Below are 16,171 nucleotides of genomic sequence, written 5' to 3'. Positions count from 1 at the left end.
ATGTGGGGTATCTTTTTTGGTGAGTTCCAGTGTCTTCCTCTGTACTGTTGTTTTCTGACCACAGTGGAATTAGGTTAGAAATCAGTAACAGATACATCTCTGTAAAATCCCCAGGTATTTGGAAACTGAATAACACAGTTCTAAATAACCTATGGATAAAAGCAGAGAAAAGGGAAACTATTTTGAACTGAATAAAAATGTATACACAATTTTTCAAAATTTGTGGGAATCTGGTGAAACAGTACTAGGGGAAAATTTATGGTACTAAAAATGCCTAATGTGAAAAAGAGAAGAGGTCTTAAATCAGTGATTTCAGCCCTTATGTTAAGGAAATAGAAAAATAAAAGCAAATTAAACCCAAAGTAAGCAGAATAAAAGAAATAAAAAAGATCATAGCAGAAAATAGAAAAACTATAGGGAAAATCAATAACAGCCAAAGCTGATCTTTGAGATTAATAAAATTGATAAAGTGCTAGCCAGCCTAATCAGGAAAAAAATAAGAGAAAGAGAAGACACAGGCTATCAGTATTAGGAGTGAGAGTTGTTATAGCACTACAGTTCTCTACAGAGTTTGCAAGAATAATACAGGAATATTTTGAACAACTTTGTGCCATAAATATGTTATCCTAGGTACATGGAAAAATTCCTTGAAAGACAACCCAAACTACCAAATCTCACTAAACAGGAACAAACAACCTGAATAATTCTGTATTTTAAAATGAACAGTAACTAAAATACATTTTCACAAAGAAAACTCCAGTCCCAGATGGCTTCACTGGTAAATTCTACTGTACATTTAAGGAAGAAATAATCTCAATTCTACAGAAACTCTTCCAGAAAATAAAAGAAAAGGAATTATTATTATTATCTCATTCTCTGAGGTCATCCTTATCCTGATACCAAAATCAGAGAAAGCAATTAGGAAGGAAAAAAAAAAAAGCTGGCAACCAATAACTTTCATGCATAAAGATGTAAAAATTCTTAATAAAATTTTAGCAAGTCAAGTCCAACAATATTTAAAAAGGAATAATACGTTATGCCTATGTGGGGTTTATCTTAGGAATGCAAGGATGGTTTACCATTCAAAAATCATTCAGTGTAACTCATCATATTATAGATTAAGAAAGGAAAACCATGTAATTATTTCAATAGATGAAGACAAAATGCTGCATCCACTTCTGTTAGAAACTTTCAGTAAAGTAGGAATAGAAGGGAACTTTCTCTACCTGATTAAGGATATTTATGAAAAACTGACACCCTACATCATACTTAATGGTGAAAAACTGAGGGCTTTTCTCCTAAAATAAGGAAACAGGCATGGTGTTTTTTAGAAATCACTTCTATTCAACACTGCATTGGAGGTTCTAGCCAGTTCAGTAAGACAAGAAAGAGAAATAAATGGCATCCAAATTAGAAAGAAAGAAAATGTCATTATTCACTGGTGATATGATTATCTATGTAGAAAATCCTATGGAGTCTATAAAAACAGTACTGGAACTAGTAAGTTGAGCTTAGCAAGGTTGAAGGATATAAATCAATATACAAAAATTAATAGTGTTATTAGCAATATATAGTTGGAAACTGAAAAAGAGTAATAGCATCAAAAAATATGAAATACTTAGTATATATTCGAGAGCTGTAAGAACTTTACACTGGAAACTCCAAAACATCACTGAGAGAAATGTAGAAAGACCTAAGTAAATGGAGAGATAGACTGTGTTCATGGATCAGAAAACTCGATATGGTTAAGACACCATGACTCCTCAAAATAATGTGTGGATTCCAATGCCAATGAAAATCTCAACAGACTTTCTTTTTTCCTTCAGGTAATGTCAAACTTATCCTAAAGTTTGTAAACAAGTTATTCTAACTTGTTCAGAAATTATAAGGAAAATAAAAAAAGACCTATAATATATAAATAAATAAATATATAAATAAGTCACAAAAAGTTGAAAGACTTAACGCTATCTGGTTTCATGACTTATTACTGTAATGCTATATCAGGCAAGATAGTGCGTGTGGTATTGATATATAGATGACATATATATCAATGAAAAATAGTCCAGAAATAGTCCTACACATATATGTTTAATTGGTTTTTGAGCGAGGTATTTTGGGGGGAAGAGGTCATCTTTCTAAAAAGGTGTTGGAACAACTGGATATCCATATGCAAATAAATGAACTCTACTCTTACCTCCTACCATACACAAAAACAATTTTTGTTCAAGACCTGAATTTGAAAGCTGAAACCATAAAACTTCTGAAAGAGAAGATCTTAGGGACTGATTTTGGTAAAATTTCTTAATACAGCACAATAAATGAAAAAGAAAAAACTTAGGCTTCATCAAAATTTAAAAGTTTTGCTTTTTAAAATACACTTAAGAAAATGAAGAGGCAAACCACAGACTTGGAAAGACTTTGTAAAACATATAAACAAGGGATTTGTATCTAGAATAATAACTAGAAAAGAAACCAAGCTGTTACCACTCAGTAATAAGACATACAACCCAATTAAAAATGGGCAAAATATTTGAACACAAACTTCATCAATGAAAATGTATGGATGACAAATAAGCATATTCAGTGATACTCATCATCACTGGTCTTTAGTGAAATGCAAATTAAAACCATAGTGAGAGCATAACACACCCACTAACATGACTAAAATCAAAAAATTTTAGAAATTAAAAACTAGTTTTCAGCTAGGATGTGGAAGAACTGGAACTCCTTATATGTTGCTAGTGGGAATGTTAAAAAGGTACCACTTTGGAAGATGATTTGGCAAATTTTTAACAAGTTAAACATACACCTACCATACAATCCAGCCAATTCCACTTGTAGGTGAAATGAAAATGTCTGTCCACGTATGAATACTCATAGCCTTATTCGTAGTGGTGCAAAATGGGAAACACCCTTTTTCATAAGGAAGTGTTTGTTCTTTTTCTCCTCCTCTTCAAGCATTTTTATATGTAAAGCCTTTTTCTCACCATAATGTGTTTAACGTCTAATCTTTTCTTTTGCCACCACGGAAGATACCAGCTTTATTGTACCCTTCTTAGTGCAGCAGATGGGAGTTGGGAGGGCTGGATTCTAGTCCTGGTTCTTGATGCTTTGTGCTGACCACCTGCCTTCCTGAGACCTCAGGGTTCTTACCTGCTGATTAAAGGGATTAAACGATACATATTCACTCATGCATATTTTTGAGCACCTGCCATGTGCCAGGCACTCTTTTAGGTACTGGCAACATGATGAAGAAAATAGGCTGTAGTACCTGCCCTCACTGGAACCAGTATTCATTAACCTATAATGTGCCAGGCACTGTTGTAGGTTTTGGGAAGACAGGCCACTGTGTCTTAATCTCCAGGAATTTATGAGTTAGTAGGAAAGAGAGACCAAACTAAGTAAACAGACAAAACTATAATTGTAAAAAATGTTATGAAGGGAAGAATATGAGAGAAGACCCCTGTTTTAGTAGGGTTGTCAGGGGAGGCCTCTTTGTGGAGGTGACAGTTGAGCTGACATCTAAAGAGAGAAAGAGAAAAGGGGCTCCTGTTCGCTTCTGTCATCGTCTCTCCTCTCAGAATTCTAGACCAAATGTAAGGCAGTGATTTGGTGTCTTGACTGTAGACATATCTAAGTGAAAATAGTTTCGTTGAGCTATCTGTTCTGTACCTCAGCCCTTTCTTCAGGGGTTTTCGCTGTCTAGCTCAGGGAATATACATGGCAATAAATTAAATTTAATTCTCCTTTCCGATGTTTAGTCAATACTTCTTTGGCCCAGAATTCATAAGTAAGTGAGAAACAAAAGATAAAATGAACGTCTGTGCTCTGCTAAGCCTAAGACAGACATTTCAGATGGGGGTCAGGCAGGCAAATTTGGACTTCAGACAGGTTTCCTTTGGCCTACAGTATTTTCAAGTCAGAAAAATTCACCTGATCCCCCAGACTTTAGCGTTTCCATTTAAAACTTTAGGCAACAGATTAGAATGTATGGGCTGCAGCCCCCTTTAACGGGATGCTTGCTCATACCTCAGAGTCCCCTCCTGTTTGCCCGGCCTCATTTACTCCTGTCATCTGGTTGGCCTCCTGTGATTTTGTTTGTCAAAGAATCATCTCAACAGGTTTTTGTCTTGTGTTTAAACATGCTTGGGACTGGCCTGCTGTGAGTCTGATCTACTGGTGCAGCGGGCTGGGTGATTCTAATGTCGGCTGGTGAGACCATAGCCCTGGCTGTGAACATACTGGGTTGGCCAAAGAGTGCCTTTGGTTTTTAAGTAAAAATAAAAGACACATTTTTCAGTTACACCAAGAACTTTATTGAACAACGTATTCACCATTTTGTTCCACTACCTTCTGCCATTTTTCAGGCAACTTCATGATTCCATCTTCCCCAAACTTTTTATCTTTTTGAGCAAAGAACTGTTTTCATTTAATTGTTTTTCTGGGGTTTTATCTTGTTCCTTCATCTGGTACATAGCCCTCTGCCTTTTCATCTTGTCTGTCTTTCTGTGAATGTGATTTTTGTTCCACAGGCTGCAGGATTGTAGTTCTTCTTGCTTCTGCTGTCTGCCCTCTGGTGGATGAGGCTGTCTAAGAGACTTGTGCAAGTTTCCTGATGGGAGGGACTGGTGGAAGCTAGAGCTGGCTGTTGCTCTGGTGGGCAGAGCTCAGTAAAACTTTAATCAGCTTGTCTGCTGATGGGTGGGGCTGGGTCCCCTCCCTGTTGGTTGTTTGGCCTGAGGCGACTGGAGCCTACTCTGGGCTCTTTGTTGGGGCTAATGGCGGACTCTGCTAGGGCTCACACCAAGGACTACTTCCCAGAACTTCTGCTGCTGCTCTCCTTGTCCTCACGGTGAGGCAAAGCCACCCCCCAACTCTGCAGGAGACCCTCCAACACTAGTAGGTAGGTCTGGTTCAGTCTCCCCTGGAGTCACTGCTCCTTCCCCTGGGTCTTGATGCACACACTACTTTGTGTGTGCCCTCCAAGAGTGGAGTCTCTGTTTCCCCCAGTCCTATCAAAGTCCTGCAATCAATTCCCACTAGGTTTCAAAGTCTGATTCTCTAGGAATTCCTCCTCCTGTTGCCAGACCCCCAGGTTGGGAAGCCTGATATGGGGCTCAGATCCTTCACTCCAGTGGGTGGACTTCTGTGGTATAAGTGTTCTCCTGTTTGTGAGTCACCCACCCAGCAGTTATGGGATTTGATTTTATTGTGATTGTGCCCCTCCTACTGTCTCACTGTGGTTTCTCCTTTGTCTTTGGATGTGGGGTATCTTTTTTGGTGAGTTCCAGTGTCTTCCTCTGTACTGTTGTTTTCTGACCACAGTGGAATTAGGTTAGAAATCAGTAACAGATACATCTCTGTAAAATCCCCAGGTATTTGGAAACTGAATAACACAGTTCTAAATAACCTATGGATAAAAGCAGAGAAAAGGGAAACTATTTTGAACTGAATAAAAATGTATACACAATTTTTCAAAATTTGTGGGAATCTGGTGAAACAGTACTAGGGGAAAATTTATGGTACTAAAAATGCCTAATGTGAAAAAGAGAAGAGGTCTTAAATCAGTGATTTCAGCCCTTATGTTAAGGAAATAGAAAAATAAAAGCAAATTAAACCCAAAGTAAGCAGAATAAAAGAAATAAAAAAGATCATAGCAGAAAATAGAAAAACTATAGGGAAAATCAATAACAGCCAAAGCTGATCTTTGAGATTAATAAAATTGATAAAGTGCTAGCCAGCCTAATCAGGAAAAAAATAAGAGAAAGAGAAGACACAGGCTATCAGTATTAGGAGTGAGAGTTGTTATAGCACTACAGTTCTCTACAGAGTTTGCAAGAATAATACAGGAATATTTTGAACAACTTTGTGCCATAAATATGTTATCCTAGGTACATGGAAAAATTCCTTGAAAGACAACCCAAACTACCAAATCTCACTAAACAGGAACAAACAACCTGAATAATTCTGTATTTTAAAATGAACAGTAACTAAAATACATTTTCACAAAGAAAACTCCAGTCCCAGATGGCTTCACTGGTAAATTCTACTGTACATTTAAGGAAGAAATAATCTCAATTCTACAGAAACTCTTCCAGAAAATAAAAGAAAAGGAATTATTATTATTATCTCATTCTCTGAGGTCATCCTTATCCTGATACCAAAATCAGAGAAAGCAATTAGGAAGGAAAAAAAAAAAAGCTGGCAACCAATAACTTTCATGCATAAAGATGTAAAAATTCTTAATAAAATTTTAGCAAGTCAAGTCCAACAATATTTAAAAAGGAATAATACGTTATGCCTATGTGGGGTTTATCTTAGGAATGCAAGGATGGTTTACCATTCAAAAATCATTCAGTGTAACTCATCATATTATAGATTAAGAAAGGAAAACCATGTAATTATTTCAATAGATGAAGACAAAATGCTGCATCCACTTCTGTTAGAAACTTTCAGTAAAGTAGGAATAGAAGGGAACTTTCTCTACCTGATTAAGGATATTTATGAAAAACTGACACCCTACATCATACTTAATGGTGAAAAACTGAGGGCTTTTCTCCTAAAATAAGGAAACAGGCATGGTGTTTTTTAGAAATCACTTCTATTCAACACTGCATTGGAGGTTCTAGCCAGTTCAGTAAGACAAGAAAGAGAAATAAATGGCATCCAAATTAGAAAGAAAGAAAATGTCATTATTCACTGGTGATATGATTATCTATGTAGAAAATCCTATGGAGTCTATAAAAACAGTACTGGAACTAGTAAGTTGAGCTTAGCAAGGTTGAAGGATATAAATCAATATACAAAAATTAATAGTGTTATTAGCAATATATAGTTGGAAACTGAAAAAGAGTAATAGCATCAAAAAATATGAAATACTTAGTATATATTCGAGAGCTGTAAGAACTTTACACTGGAAACTCCAAAACATCACTGAGAGAAATGTAGAAAGACCTAAGTAAATGGAGAGATAGACTGTGTTCATGGATCAGAAAACTCGATATGGTTAAGACACCATGACTCCTCAAAATAATGTGTGGATTCCAATGCCAATGAAAATCTCAACAGACTTTCTTTTTTCCTTCAGGTAATGTCAAACTTATCCTAAAGTTTGTAAACAAGTTATTCTAACTTGTTCAGAAATTATAAGGAAAATAAAAAAAGACCTATAATATATAAATAAATAAATATATAAATAAGTCACAAAAAGTTGAAAGACTTAACGCTATCTGGTTTCATGACTTATTACTGTAATGCTATATCAGGCAAGATAGTGCGTGTGGTATTGATATATAGATGACATATATATCAATGAAAAATAGTCCAGAAATAGTCCTACACATATATGTTTAATTGGTTTTTGAGCGAGGTATTTTGGGGGGAAGAGGTCATCTTTCTAAAAAGGTGTTGGAACAACTGGATATCCATATGCAAATAAATGAACTCTACTCTTACCTCCTACCATACACAAAAACAATTTTTGTTCAAGACCTGAATTTGAAAGCTGAAACCATAAAACTTCTGAAAGAGAAGATCTTAGGGACTGATTTTGGTAAAATTTCTTAATACAGCACAATAAATGAAAAAGAAAAAACTTAGGCTTCATCAAAATTTAAAAGTTTTGCTTTTTAAAATACACTTAAGAAAATGAAGAGGCAAACCACAGACTTGGAAAGACTTTGTAAAACATATAAACAAGGGATTTGTATCTAGAATAATAACTAGAAAAGAAACCAAGCTGTTACCACTCAGTAATAAGACATACAACCCAATTAAAAATGGGCAAAATATTTGAACACAAACTTCATCAATGAAAATGTATGGATGACAAATAAGCATATTCAGTGATACTCATCATCACTGGTCTTTAGTGAAATGCAAATTAAAACCATAGTGAGAGCATAACACACCCACTAACATGACTAAAATCAAAAAATTTTAGAAATTAAAAACTAGTTTTCAGCTAGGATGTGGAAGAACTGGAACTCCTTATATGTTGCTAGTGGGAATGTTAAAAAGGTACCACTTTGGAAGATGATTTGGCAAATTTTTAACAAGTTAAACATACACCTACCATACAATCCAGCCAATTCCACTTGTAGGTGAAATGAAAATGTCTGTCCACGTATGAATACTCATAGCCTTATTCGTAGTGGTGCAAAATGGGAAACACCCTTTTTCATAAGGAAGTGTTTGTTCTTTTTCTCCTCCTCTTCAAGCATTTTTATATGTAAAGCCTTTTTCTCACCATAATGTGTTTAACGTCTAATCTTTTCTTTTGCCACCACGGAAGATACCAGCTTTATTGTACCCTTCTTAGTGCAGCAGATGGGAGTTGGGAGGGCTGGATTCTAGTCCTGGTTCTTGATGCTTTGTGCTGACCACCTGCCTTCCTGAGACCTCAGGGTTCTTACCTGCTGATTAAAGGGATTAAACGATACATATTCACTCATGCATATTTTTGAGCACCTGCCATGTGCCAGGCACTCTTTTAGGTACTGGCAACATGATGAAGAAAATAGGCTGTAGTACCTGCCCTCACTGGAACCAGTATTCATTAACCTATAATGTGCCAGGCACTGTTGTAGGTTTTGGGAAGACAGGCCACTGTGTCTTAATCTCCAGGAATTTATGAGTTAGTAGGAAAGAGAGACCAAACTAAGTAAACAGACAAAACTATAATTGTAAAAAATGTTATGAAGGGAAGAATATGAGAGAAGACCCCTGTTTTAGTAGGGTTGTCAGGGGAGGCCTCTTTGTGGAGGTGACAGTTGAGCTGACATCTAAAGAGAGAAAGAGAAAAGGGGCTCCTGTTCGCTTCTGTCATCGTCTCTCCTCTCAGAATTCTAGACCAAATGTAAGGCAGTGATTTGGTGTCTTGACTGTAGACATATCTAAGTGAAAATAGTTTCGTTGAGCTATCTGTTCTGTACCTCAGCCCTTTCTTCAGGGGTTTTCGCTGTCTAGCTCAGGGAATATACATGGCAATAAATTAAATTTAATTCTCCTTTCCGATGTTTAGTCAATACTTCTTTGGCCCAGAATTCATAAGTAAGTGAGAAACAAAAGATAAAATGAACGTCTGTGCTCTGCTAAGCCTAAGACAGACATTTCAGATGGGGGTCAGGCAGGCAAATTTGGACTTCAGACAGGTTTCCTTTGGCCTACAGTATTTTCAAGTCAGAAAAATTCACCTGATCCCCCAGACTTTAGCGTTTCCATTTAAAACTTTAGGCAACAGATTAGAATGTATGGGCTGCAGCCCCCTTTAACGGGATGCTTGCTCATACCTCAGAGTCCCCTCCTGTTTGCCCGGCCTCATTTACTCCTGTCATCTGGTTGGCCTCCTGTGATTTTGTTTGTCAAAGAATCATCTCAACAGGTTTTTGTCTTGTGTTTAAACATGCTTGGGACTGGCCTGCTGTGAGTCTGATCTACTGGTGCAGCGGGCTGGGTGATTCTAATGTCGGCTGGTGAGACCATAGCCCTGGCTGTGAACATACTGGGTTGGCCAAAGAGTGCCTTTGGTTTTTAAGTAAAAATAAAAGACACATTTTTCAGTTACACCAAGAACTTTATTGAACAACGTATTCACCATTTTGTTCCACTACCTTCTGCCATTTTTCAGGCAACTTCATGATTCCATCTTCCCCAAACTTTTTATCTTTTTGAGCAAAGAACTGTTCCTGGTGCCTTTTACAGTCTTCCAAGGAACTGACATTTCTTCCATTAAGTGAATTTTGTAAAGACTGAAATAAATGGAAATCCGAAGGTGCAATGTCTGGGTGAATACGGCGGATGAATCAGAACTTCCCAGCCAAGCTATAACAGTTTTTGCCTGGTCATCAAAGAAAAAACATGCAGTCCTGCGTTATCCTGATGGAAGATTATGCATTTTCTGTTGACTAGTTCTGGATGCTTTTCATCGAGTGCTGCTTTCAGTTGGTCTAGTTGGGAGCAGTACTTGTTGGAATTAATCGTTTGGTTTTCTGGAAGAAGCTCATAATAGAGGACTCCCTTCTAATCTTAACCATATACGCAACATCACCTTCTTTGGATGAAGACCAGCCTTTGGTGTGGTTAGTGGTGGTTCATCTCGCTTGCCCCAAGATCTCTTCCGTTCCACATTGTTCTACAGTATCCACTTTTCATCGCCCGTCACAATTTGTTTTAAAAACGGAACATTTTCATTACGTTTAAGTAGAGAATCACATGTGGAAATATGGTCAAGAAGGTCTTTTTCGCTTAACTTATGTGGAACCCAAACATCAAAGCAATGAACAAAACCAAGCTGGTGCAAATGATTTTCAGCGCTTGATTTGGATATTTTAAGTATGTCGTCTGTCTCCTGTGTGGTATAACATTGATTGTTCTCAGTTAATGTCTTGATTTGATCGCTATCAACCTCAGCTGGTTTACCCGACCATGGAGCATCATCCAGCGAGAAATCTCCAGCACAAAACTCCACAAACCACTTCTGGCAAGTTCGATCAGTCACAGCACCTTCTCCATACACTGCACAAATCTTTTTTTTGCGTTTCAGTTGCATTTTTACCTTTCTTGAAATAGTAAATCATAATTTGCTGAAAATGTTTTTTTCTTCCATCTTCAATATTAAAATGGTTACACAAAAATTCACCAATTTTGATGTTTTTTTAAAAATGCACTCTGATATGACAGCTGTCACAATACAATCTAACAGAATTGTTTTGAATGAAGTTAAACACAACTAAGTGCTACTAGAGCCATCTTACAGAAAAAACCGAAAGAACCTTTTGGCCAACTCAGTACCTTTTTACAGGATTCACAGGGAGCATGTGCTCTCAAGAGTGGTGACTTGGTAACTTCTTATTTACCCTGTATCTGGAATACTTGGTAGTAGGTAGTTTAAATGCATATAACATAAATGAGTAAATTATATTTTAATTTTGGTATTTATTTGACCTTTAAAAGGTAAATGTACTTAAACAGTTTTCCTGTTCAGATGTGTGGGATTTTTTAGAGTTTTCTTTGATAACACATTCCTGTGGTTTTGAGATCAAAATATAAAAAGGAATAGAGTGAGAAGTCTCCTTGCCACTTCTTTTTTTTTTTTTTTTTTTTAAATTTTCATTTTCCTTCCTTCTTTTTTTTTTTTTTTTTTTTTAAATATTCAGCTATCCTACTTCCTTTTTCTTTTATTTATTTATTTATGGCCGTGTTGGGTGTTCGTTTCTGTGCGAGGGCTTTCTCTAGTTGCGGCAAGTGGGGGCCACTCTTCATTGTGGTGCGTGGGCCTCTCACTATCGTGGCTTCTCTTGTTGTGGAGCACAGGCTCCAGACACGCAGGCTCAGTAATTGTGGCTTACGGGCCTAGTTGCTCCGCGGCATGTGGGATCTTCCCAGAGCAGGGCTCAAACTCGTGTCCCCTGCATTGGCAGGCAGATTCTCAACCACTGTGCCACCAGGGAGGCCCCTCTCCTTGCCACTTCTGTTCTCTATCTGACCAGTGCATCATGCTCCCTCCCATGAAAATATAAGCAAATGCAAACATATATTCTTATTTTTACCCCCTTTTACTTAAAAGGTGGCTTACTAAAATTAAGGCTCTGCCTTATGCCTCCTTTATTCTTGACATATCTTGAAGATCTTATCATATTAGTAGAGAGCTTCTTCCTCATCCTTTTTTGTTTTTTACAGTTGAAAAATATGTTTAATTGTTTGGGCATATTATAGTTTATTTAGCAAGTACCCCCATTGAAGGATATTTGGATTTTTCCAGGCATTGCGAACAGTGCTACGGTTAGTACCTTTGTATGTATGGTCGTTTCATACACACACACACGAGTGTGCAAAGTATATACCTCTATGGTAAATTCTCCAGGTGGAATTGCTAGGTCAAAAGGTATATGCATATGTAATTTTGATATATGTTACTTAATTGCCCTCTGTAGGGGTTGTAGTTTAATTATTATTTAAAACTAATTCTAGTATTTGGGACACTGTTTAAAAAATTTTTTTACTTTGTTTTTGTTCTGTTTTCTTTGCTGAGTTAGAGTTGTTACATGGTAGGTTATCTGAAATTTGGTGAGAGTATTAAGATCGTTCTAGATCATTGGTTTCCACTACTAACTTAACCCCCCCAAGGGGTTCTCAGATTCATGTGCTAAATGAACATCAACTATATAATAATGTCTCCCACATACATACTGTATATTTCAAATGTATAAGATGCTATTGTATAATAAAATGCTAATTCATTTAATACTGTGTCTATCTGAATATTTTATAATAAAAATAATCTTTCTCTTACAGATATCCCTTTGAGGACCAGCCTGCCACCACCATTCAGAAACTATAAATATGGTAACCAATTTTTCTTAGTCTTTTAAGATATATATTAATATAATTTCACATTAGTTTTATATTGATGTGAGTTTTAAATTTGGTTTTCAAAAATGAATTTACTTTGTGTATATAAAAACCACTATGGAAGTTATTTAGAAATATAGGAATTCTAGTATATCATTAAATTGTAATTGTGTAAGGAAGTGTATGAATTGTATATTTCTCCTATTTGTGAGGAATAGCATGTTTGGCAAACTGTTTAAAATGAATTTCTTTGTCAGGTAATCAGAAAAGAAGAAATGATTAAAGACTAGGAATTATAAGAAGAGGTTTAACATTTTAGATGCCAGTAACTTGAGCATGTTACATAGCAATTTTATATGTTGCAATTATTGATTTTAAAATGTAGTAATAAGGCAAGAAGCTGGGTTTCATTATTTATTATAAAGAAGGTACAGTTATTAACTTTCAGCGTAGTGCCACTCACCAAACTTTGAATTTGAGACTTCACTTGAGAATTACAATGCATCTAATAAATATTTCTGTTAATTGGTGCAGACATTTTTAAAGCATAAATTTTTTATTACCCTAGATCATTTTTGGAGTGGTTTTTAATTCTGCTGCCATTTGGTAGAGCAACTTATGACCTAAAATACTTTTGAAGTCACAATCTTCACCGTGTGTATGCATTTTAATATCCAGAGACTAATTGTGAGGTCACAAGGGGTAGTCAAGCAGAAGTTAAAGGCACTGAGTGGAAAGTACTTTGATTTATTGGACTTAAAGAATTTACATACTAAATATTGAATAAGAGAAAGGAATAAAAAGCATGATTAATTAAATATGAAACTTCTCCAGTTTCAGCTTTCATGGCTTTCAAAGTATCATGCCTTGAAATATAACCTTAAACTTGAATCAGCCTGCAGATGCCACTTAAAGTTAGCATAGCTACATATAGTTTCCCTTTTTGCATGGTGTGGGTGTGTATTCAAACTTGTGTTCCATGTAAGTTATTTTAAAAGATCAATTTTAGATCATGAAATCATCAAAATATCTGACTGTTCATCATCACAGTGGTAAATAATATATTCCCATCAATTTCTTCCCTTTATGTATGTTAGTATTTGTTTTGTGTTTTTACGTGCTTCTATATTGTGTGCTATATGTTTTTAAAAATTAATTAATTAATTTATTTATTTGCCTGCATTGGCTCTTTGTTGCAGTGTGCAGGCTTCTCTCCCGTGGCGTGCGGGCTCAGTAGGTGGGGCGCAGGCTGTAGAGCACATGGGCTTAGTTGACCCGCAGCATGTGGTATCTTAGTTCCCTGACCAGGGATCGAACCCGTGTCCCTTGCATTGGAAGGCAGATTCTTAACCACTGGACCACCAGGGAAGTCCCGGGTGCATATATGTTAATGAGTGTAATCCTCTTCTTGTATTGAGCCTTTTATCATTATACAGTGTCCTTTCTTTCTTTATGGCCTTTGTTATAAAGTCTATTTTGTCTGATATAAGTATTTCCACCTCTGCTTTCTTGCCCTTTTCATTTGCCTGAAGTAGCTTTAAAAAATTTTTTGTTTGTTTTATTTGTTTATTTTTTAATTGAAGTATAGTTGATTTACAATGTTATGTTAATTTCTGCTGTGCAGCAGAGTGACTCAGTTATACATATATATACATTCTTTTTATATTCTTTTCCATTATGGTTTATCCCAGTACATTGAATATAGTTCCCTGTGTTATATAGTAGGACCTTGTTGCCCATCCATTCTATACGTAATAGTTTGCATCTACTAACTCCAAAACTCTCAGTCCATCCCTTCCCCACACTGCTCCCCCTTGGCAACCACAAGTCTGTTCTCTATGTCTGTGAGTCTGTTTCTGCTTTGTAGATAGGGTTCATTTGTGTCATATTTTAGATTCCACATATAAGTGATATCATATGGTGTTTGTCTTTCTCTTTCTGACTTACTTAGTGTGATAATCTCTAGTTGCATCCATGTTGCTGCAAATGGCATTGTTTTGTTCTTTTTTATGGCTGAGTAGTATCCCATTGTATACATGTACCATGTCTTCTTTATCCATTCCTCTGTCAGTAGACATTTAGGTTGTTTCCATGTCTTGGCTATTGTGAATAGTGCTGCTATGAACATAGGGGTGAATGTATCTTTTTGAATTGTAGTTTTGTCTGGATATATGCCCAGGAGTGGGATTGTTGGATCATACGGTAGTTCTATTTTTTAGTTTTTTGAGGAACCTCCATACTGTTTTCCATAGTGGCTGCACCAACTTACATTCCCACCAACAGTGTAGGAGGGTTCCCCTTTCTTCACACCCTCTCCAGCATTTGTTATTTATAGACTTTTTAATGATGACCATTCTGACCGGTGTGAGGTGGTACTAGTTGTAGTTTTGATTTACATTTCTCTAATAATTAGTGATGTTGAGCATCTTTTCATGTGCCTGTTGGCCATCTGTATGTCTTCTTTGGAGAAATGTCTATTTAGGTCTTCTGCCCAATTTTTGATTGGGTTGTTTGGTTTTTTATTGTTGAGTTGTATGAGCTGTTTGTATATTTTGGAAATTAAGCCCTTGTTGGTCGCATCATTTGCAAATATTTTCTCCCATTCTGTAGATTGTCTTTTCGTTTTGTTTATGGTTTCCCTTGCTGTGCAAAAGCTTGCAAGTTTGATTAGGTCCCATTTGTTTATTTTTCTATTGCCTATTGCCTTGGGAGACTGACCTAAGAAAACACTGGTATGATTTATGTCAGAGAATGTTTTCTTCTAGGAGTTTTATGGTGTATTGTCTTATGTTTAAGTCTTTAAGCCATTTTGAGTTTATTTTTGTACATGGTGTGAGGGTGTGTTCTAACTTCATTGATTAACATGCAGCTATCCAACTTTCCCAGTGCCACTTGCTGAAGAGACTTTTTCCCATTTTGTATTCTTGCCTACTTTGTCAATGATTAATTGACTGTAGGTGTGTGGGTTTATTTCTTGGCTCTCTATTTTGTTCCATTGATCCATATGTCTGTTTTTGTGCCAGTATCACACCATTTTGATTACTGTAACTTTGTAGTATTGTCTGAAGTCTAGAAGGGTTATGCCTCCTGCTTTGTTCCTTTTCCTCAGGATTGCTTTGGCAGTTCTGGGTCTTTTATGGTTCCATGCATGAAATATCTTTTTCCATTCCCTCACTTTCAATCTCTGTGTGTCCTTCACCCTAAAGTGGGTCCCTTGTAGGCAGCATACTGTAGGCTCTTGTTTTATTATCCAGCCTTTCACTCTATGTCGTTTGATTGGAGCATTTAGTCCATTGACATTTAAGGTAATTATCGATAGACAGATATTTATTGCCATTTTAAACATTGTTTTCCAGTTGATTTTGTAGTTCTTCCTTGTTCCTTTTTGTTTTTCCATGGTAGTGGATAATGTACCTCTCATATTATTCCACCTTATTAACATTCTCTTGTTCTGTTATTTCTATACTACGCAGATGAATTGACAGGAAAAATGATACATTTATCTGTGAAGAAATTAGAGAACTGCCATGGCTTTGATAGATTTCAACTGACTGTCTTTATTTGGCTCTTTAACAATCTGCCACTTTGTGTTTGACAAGAAAGGCTGAAGTGTTACTTTCTCACCTGTCCTTGTCCTGCAGTATTGCTACACTCTATGGGATTGAACACACTGGGTGTTGGGGAGTGGAAAGGGCACAGACTCAGATTTCATTTTTGTTAGTTGCCATTTCTGTGCCCTTGGACAAAGGTCCAGTTCTCTCTGCCAGGCCACCAAGAGTCAGATTTCTCAGAGCCCTTCCTCCCATTTAATTGGCATCTA

At 36.4% G+C, this 16,171-nt stretch overlaps 1 protein-coding gene across 2 annotated transcripts in view; it reads left to right on the top strand.

The window, feature by feature from the left end:
- CUNH2orf76 (chromosome unknown C2orf76 homolog) overlaps positions 1–16,171 on the top strand; it is a 61,370-nt gene that overhangs the window by 21,689 nt on the left and 23,510 nt on the right. For both annotated transcript variants that reach the window (XM_007456355.1, XM_007456354.1), the window contains exon 3: positions 12,295–12,345. In XM_007456355.1, coding sequence (XP_007456417.1) covers positions 12,295–12,345 — 51 coding nt within the window. The remainder of the gene's footprint in view (positions 1–12,294; positions 12,346–16,171) is intronic.

Source organism: Lipotes vexillifer, unplaced genomic scaffold, assembly GCF_000442215.2.
Source record: "Lipotes vexillifer unplaced genomic scaffold, Lipotes_vexillifer_v1.1 scaffold3, whole genome shotgun sequence".
Taxonomy (NCBI): Eukaryota; Metazoa; Chordata; class Mammalia; order Artiodactyla; family Lipotidae; genus Lipotes; species Lipotes vexillifer.
The sequence above is the reverse complement of the archived record's forward strand: the minus strand, read 5'-3'. Positions and strand labels throughout refer to the sequence as shown.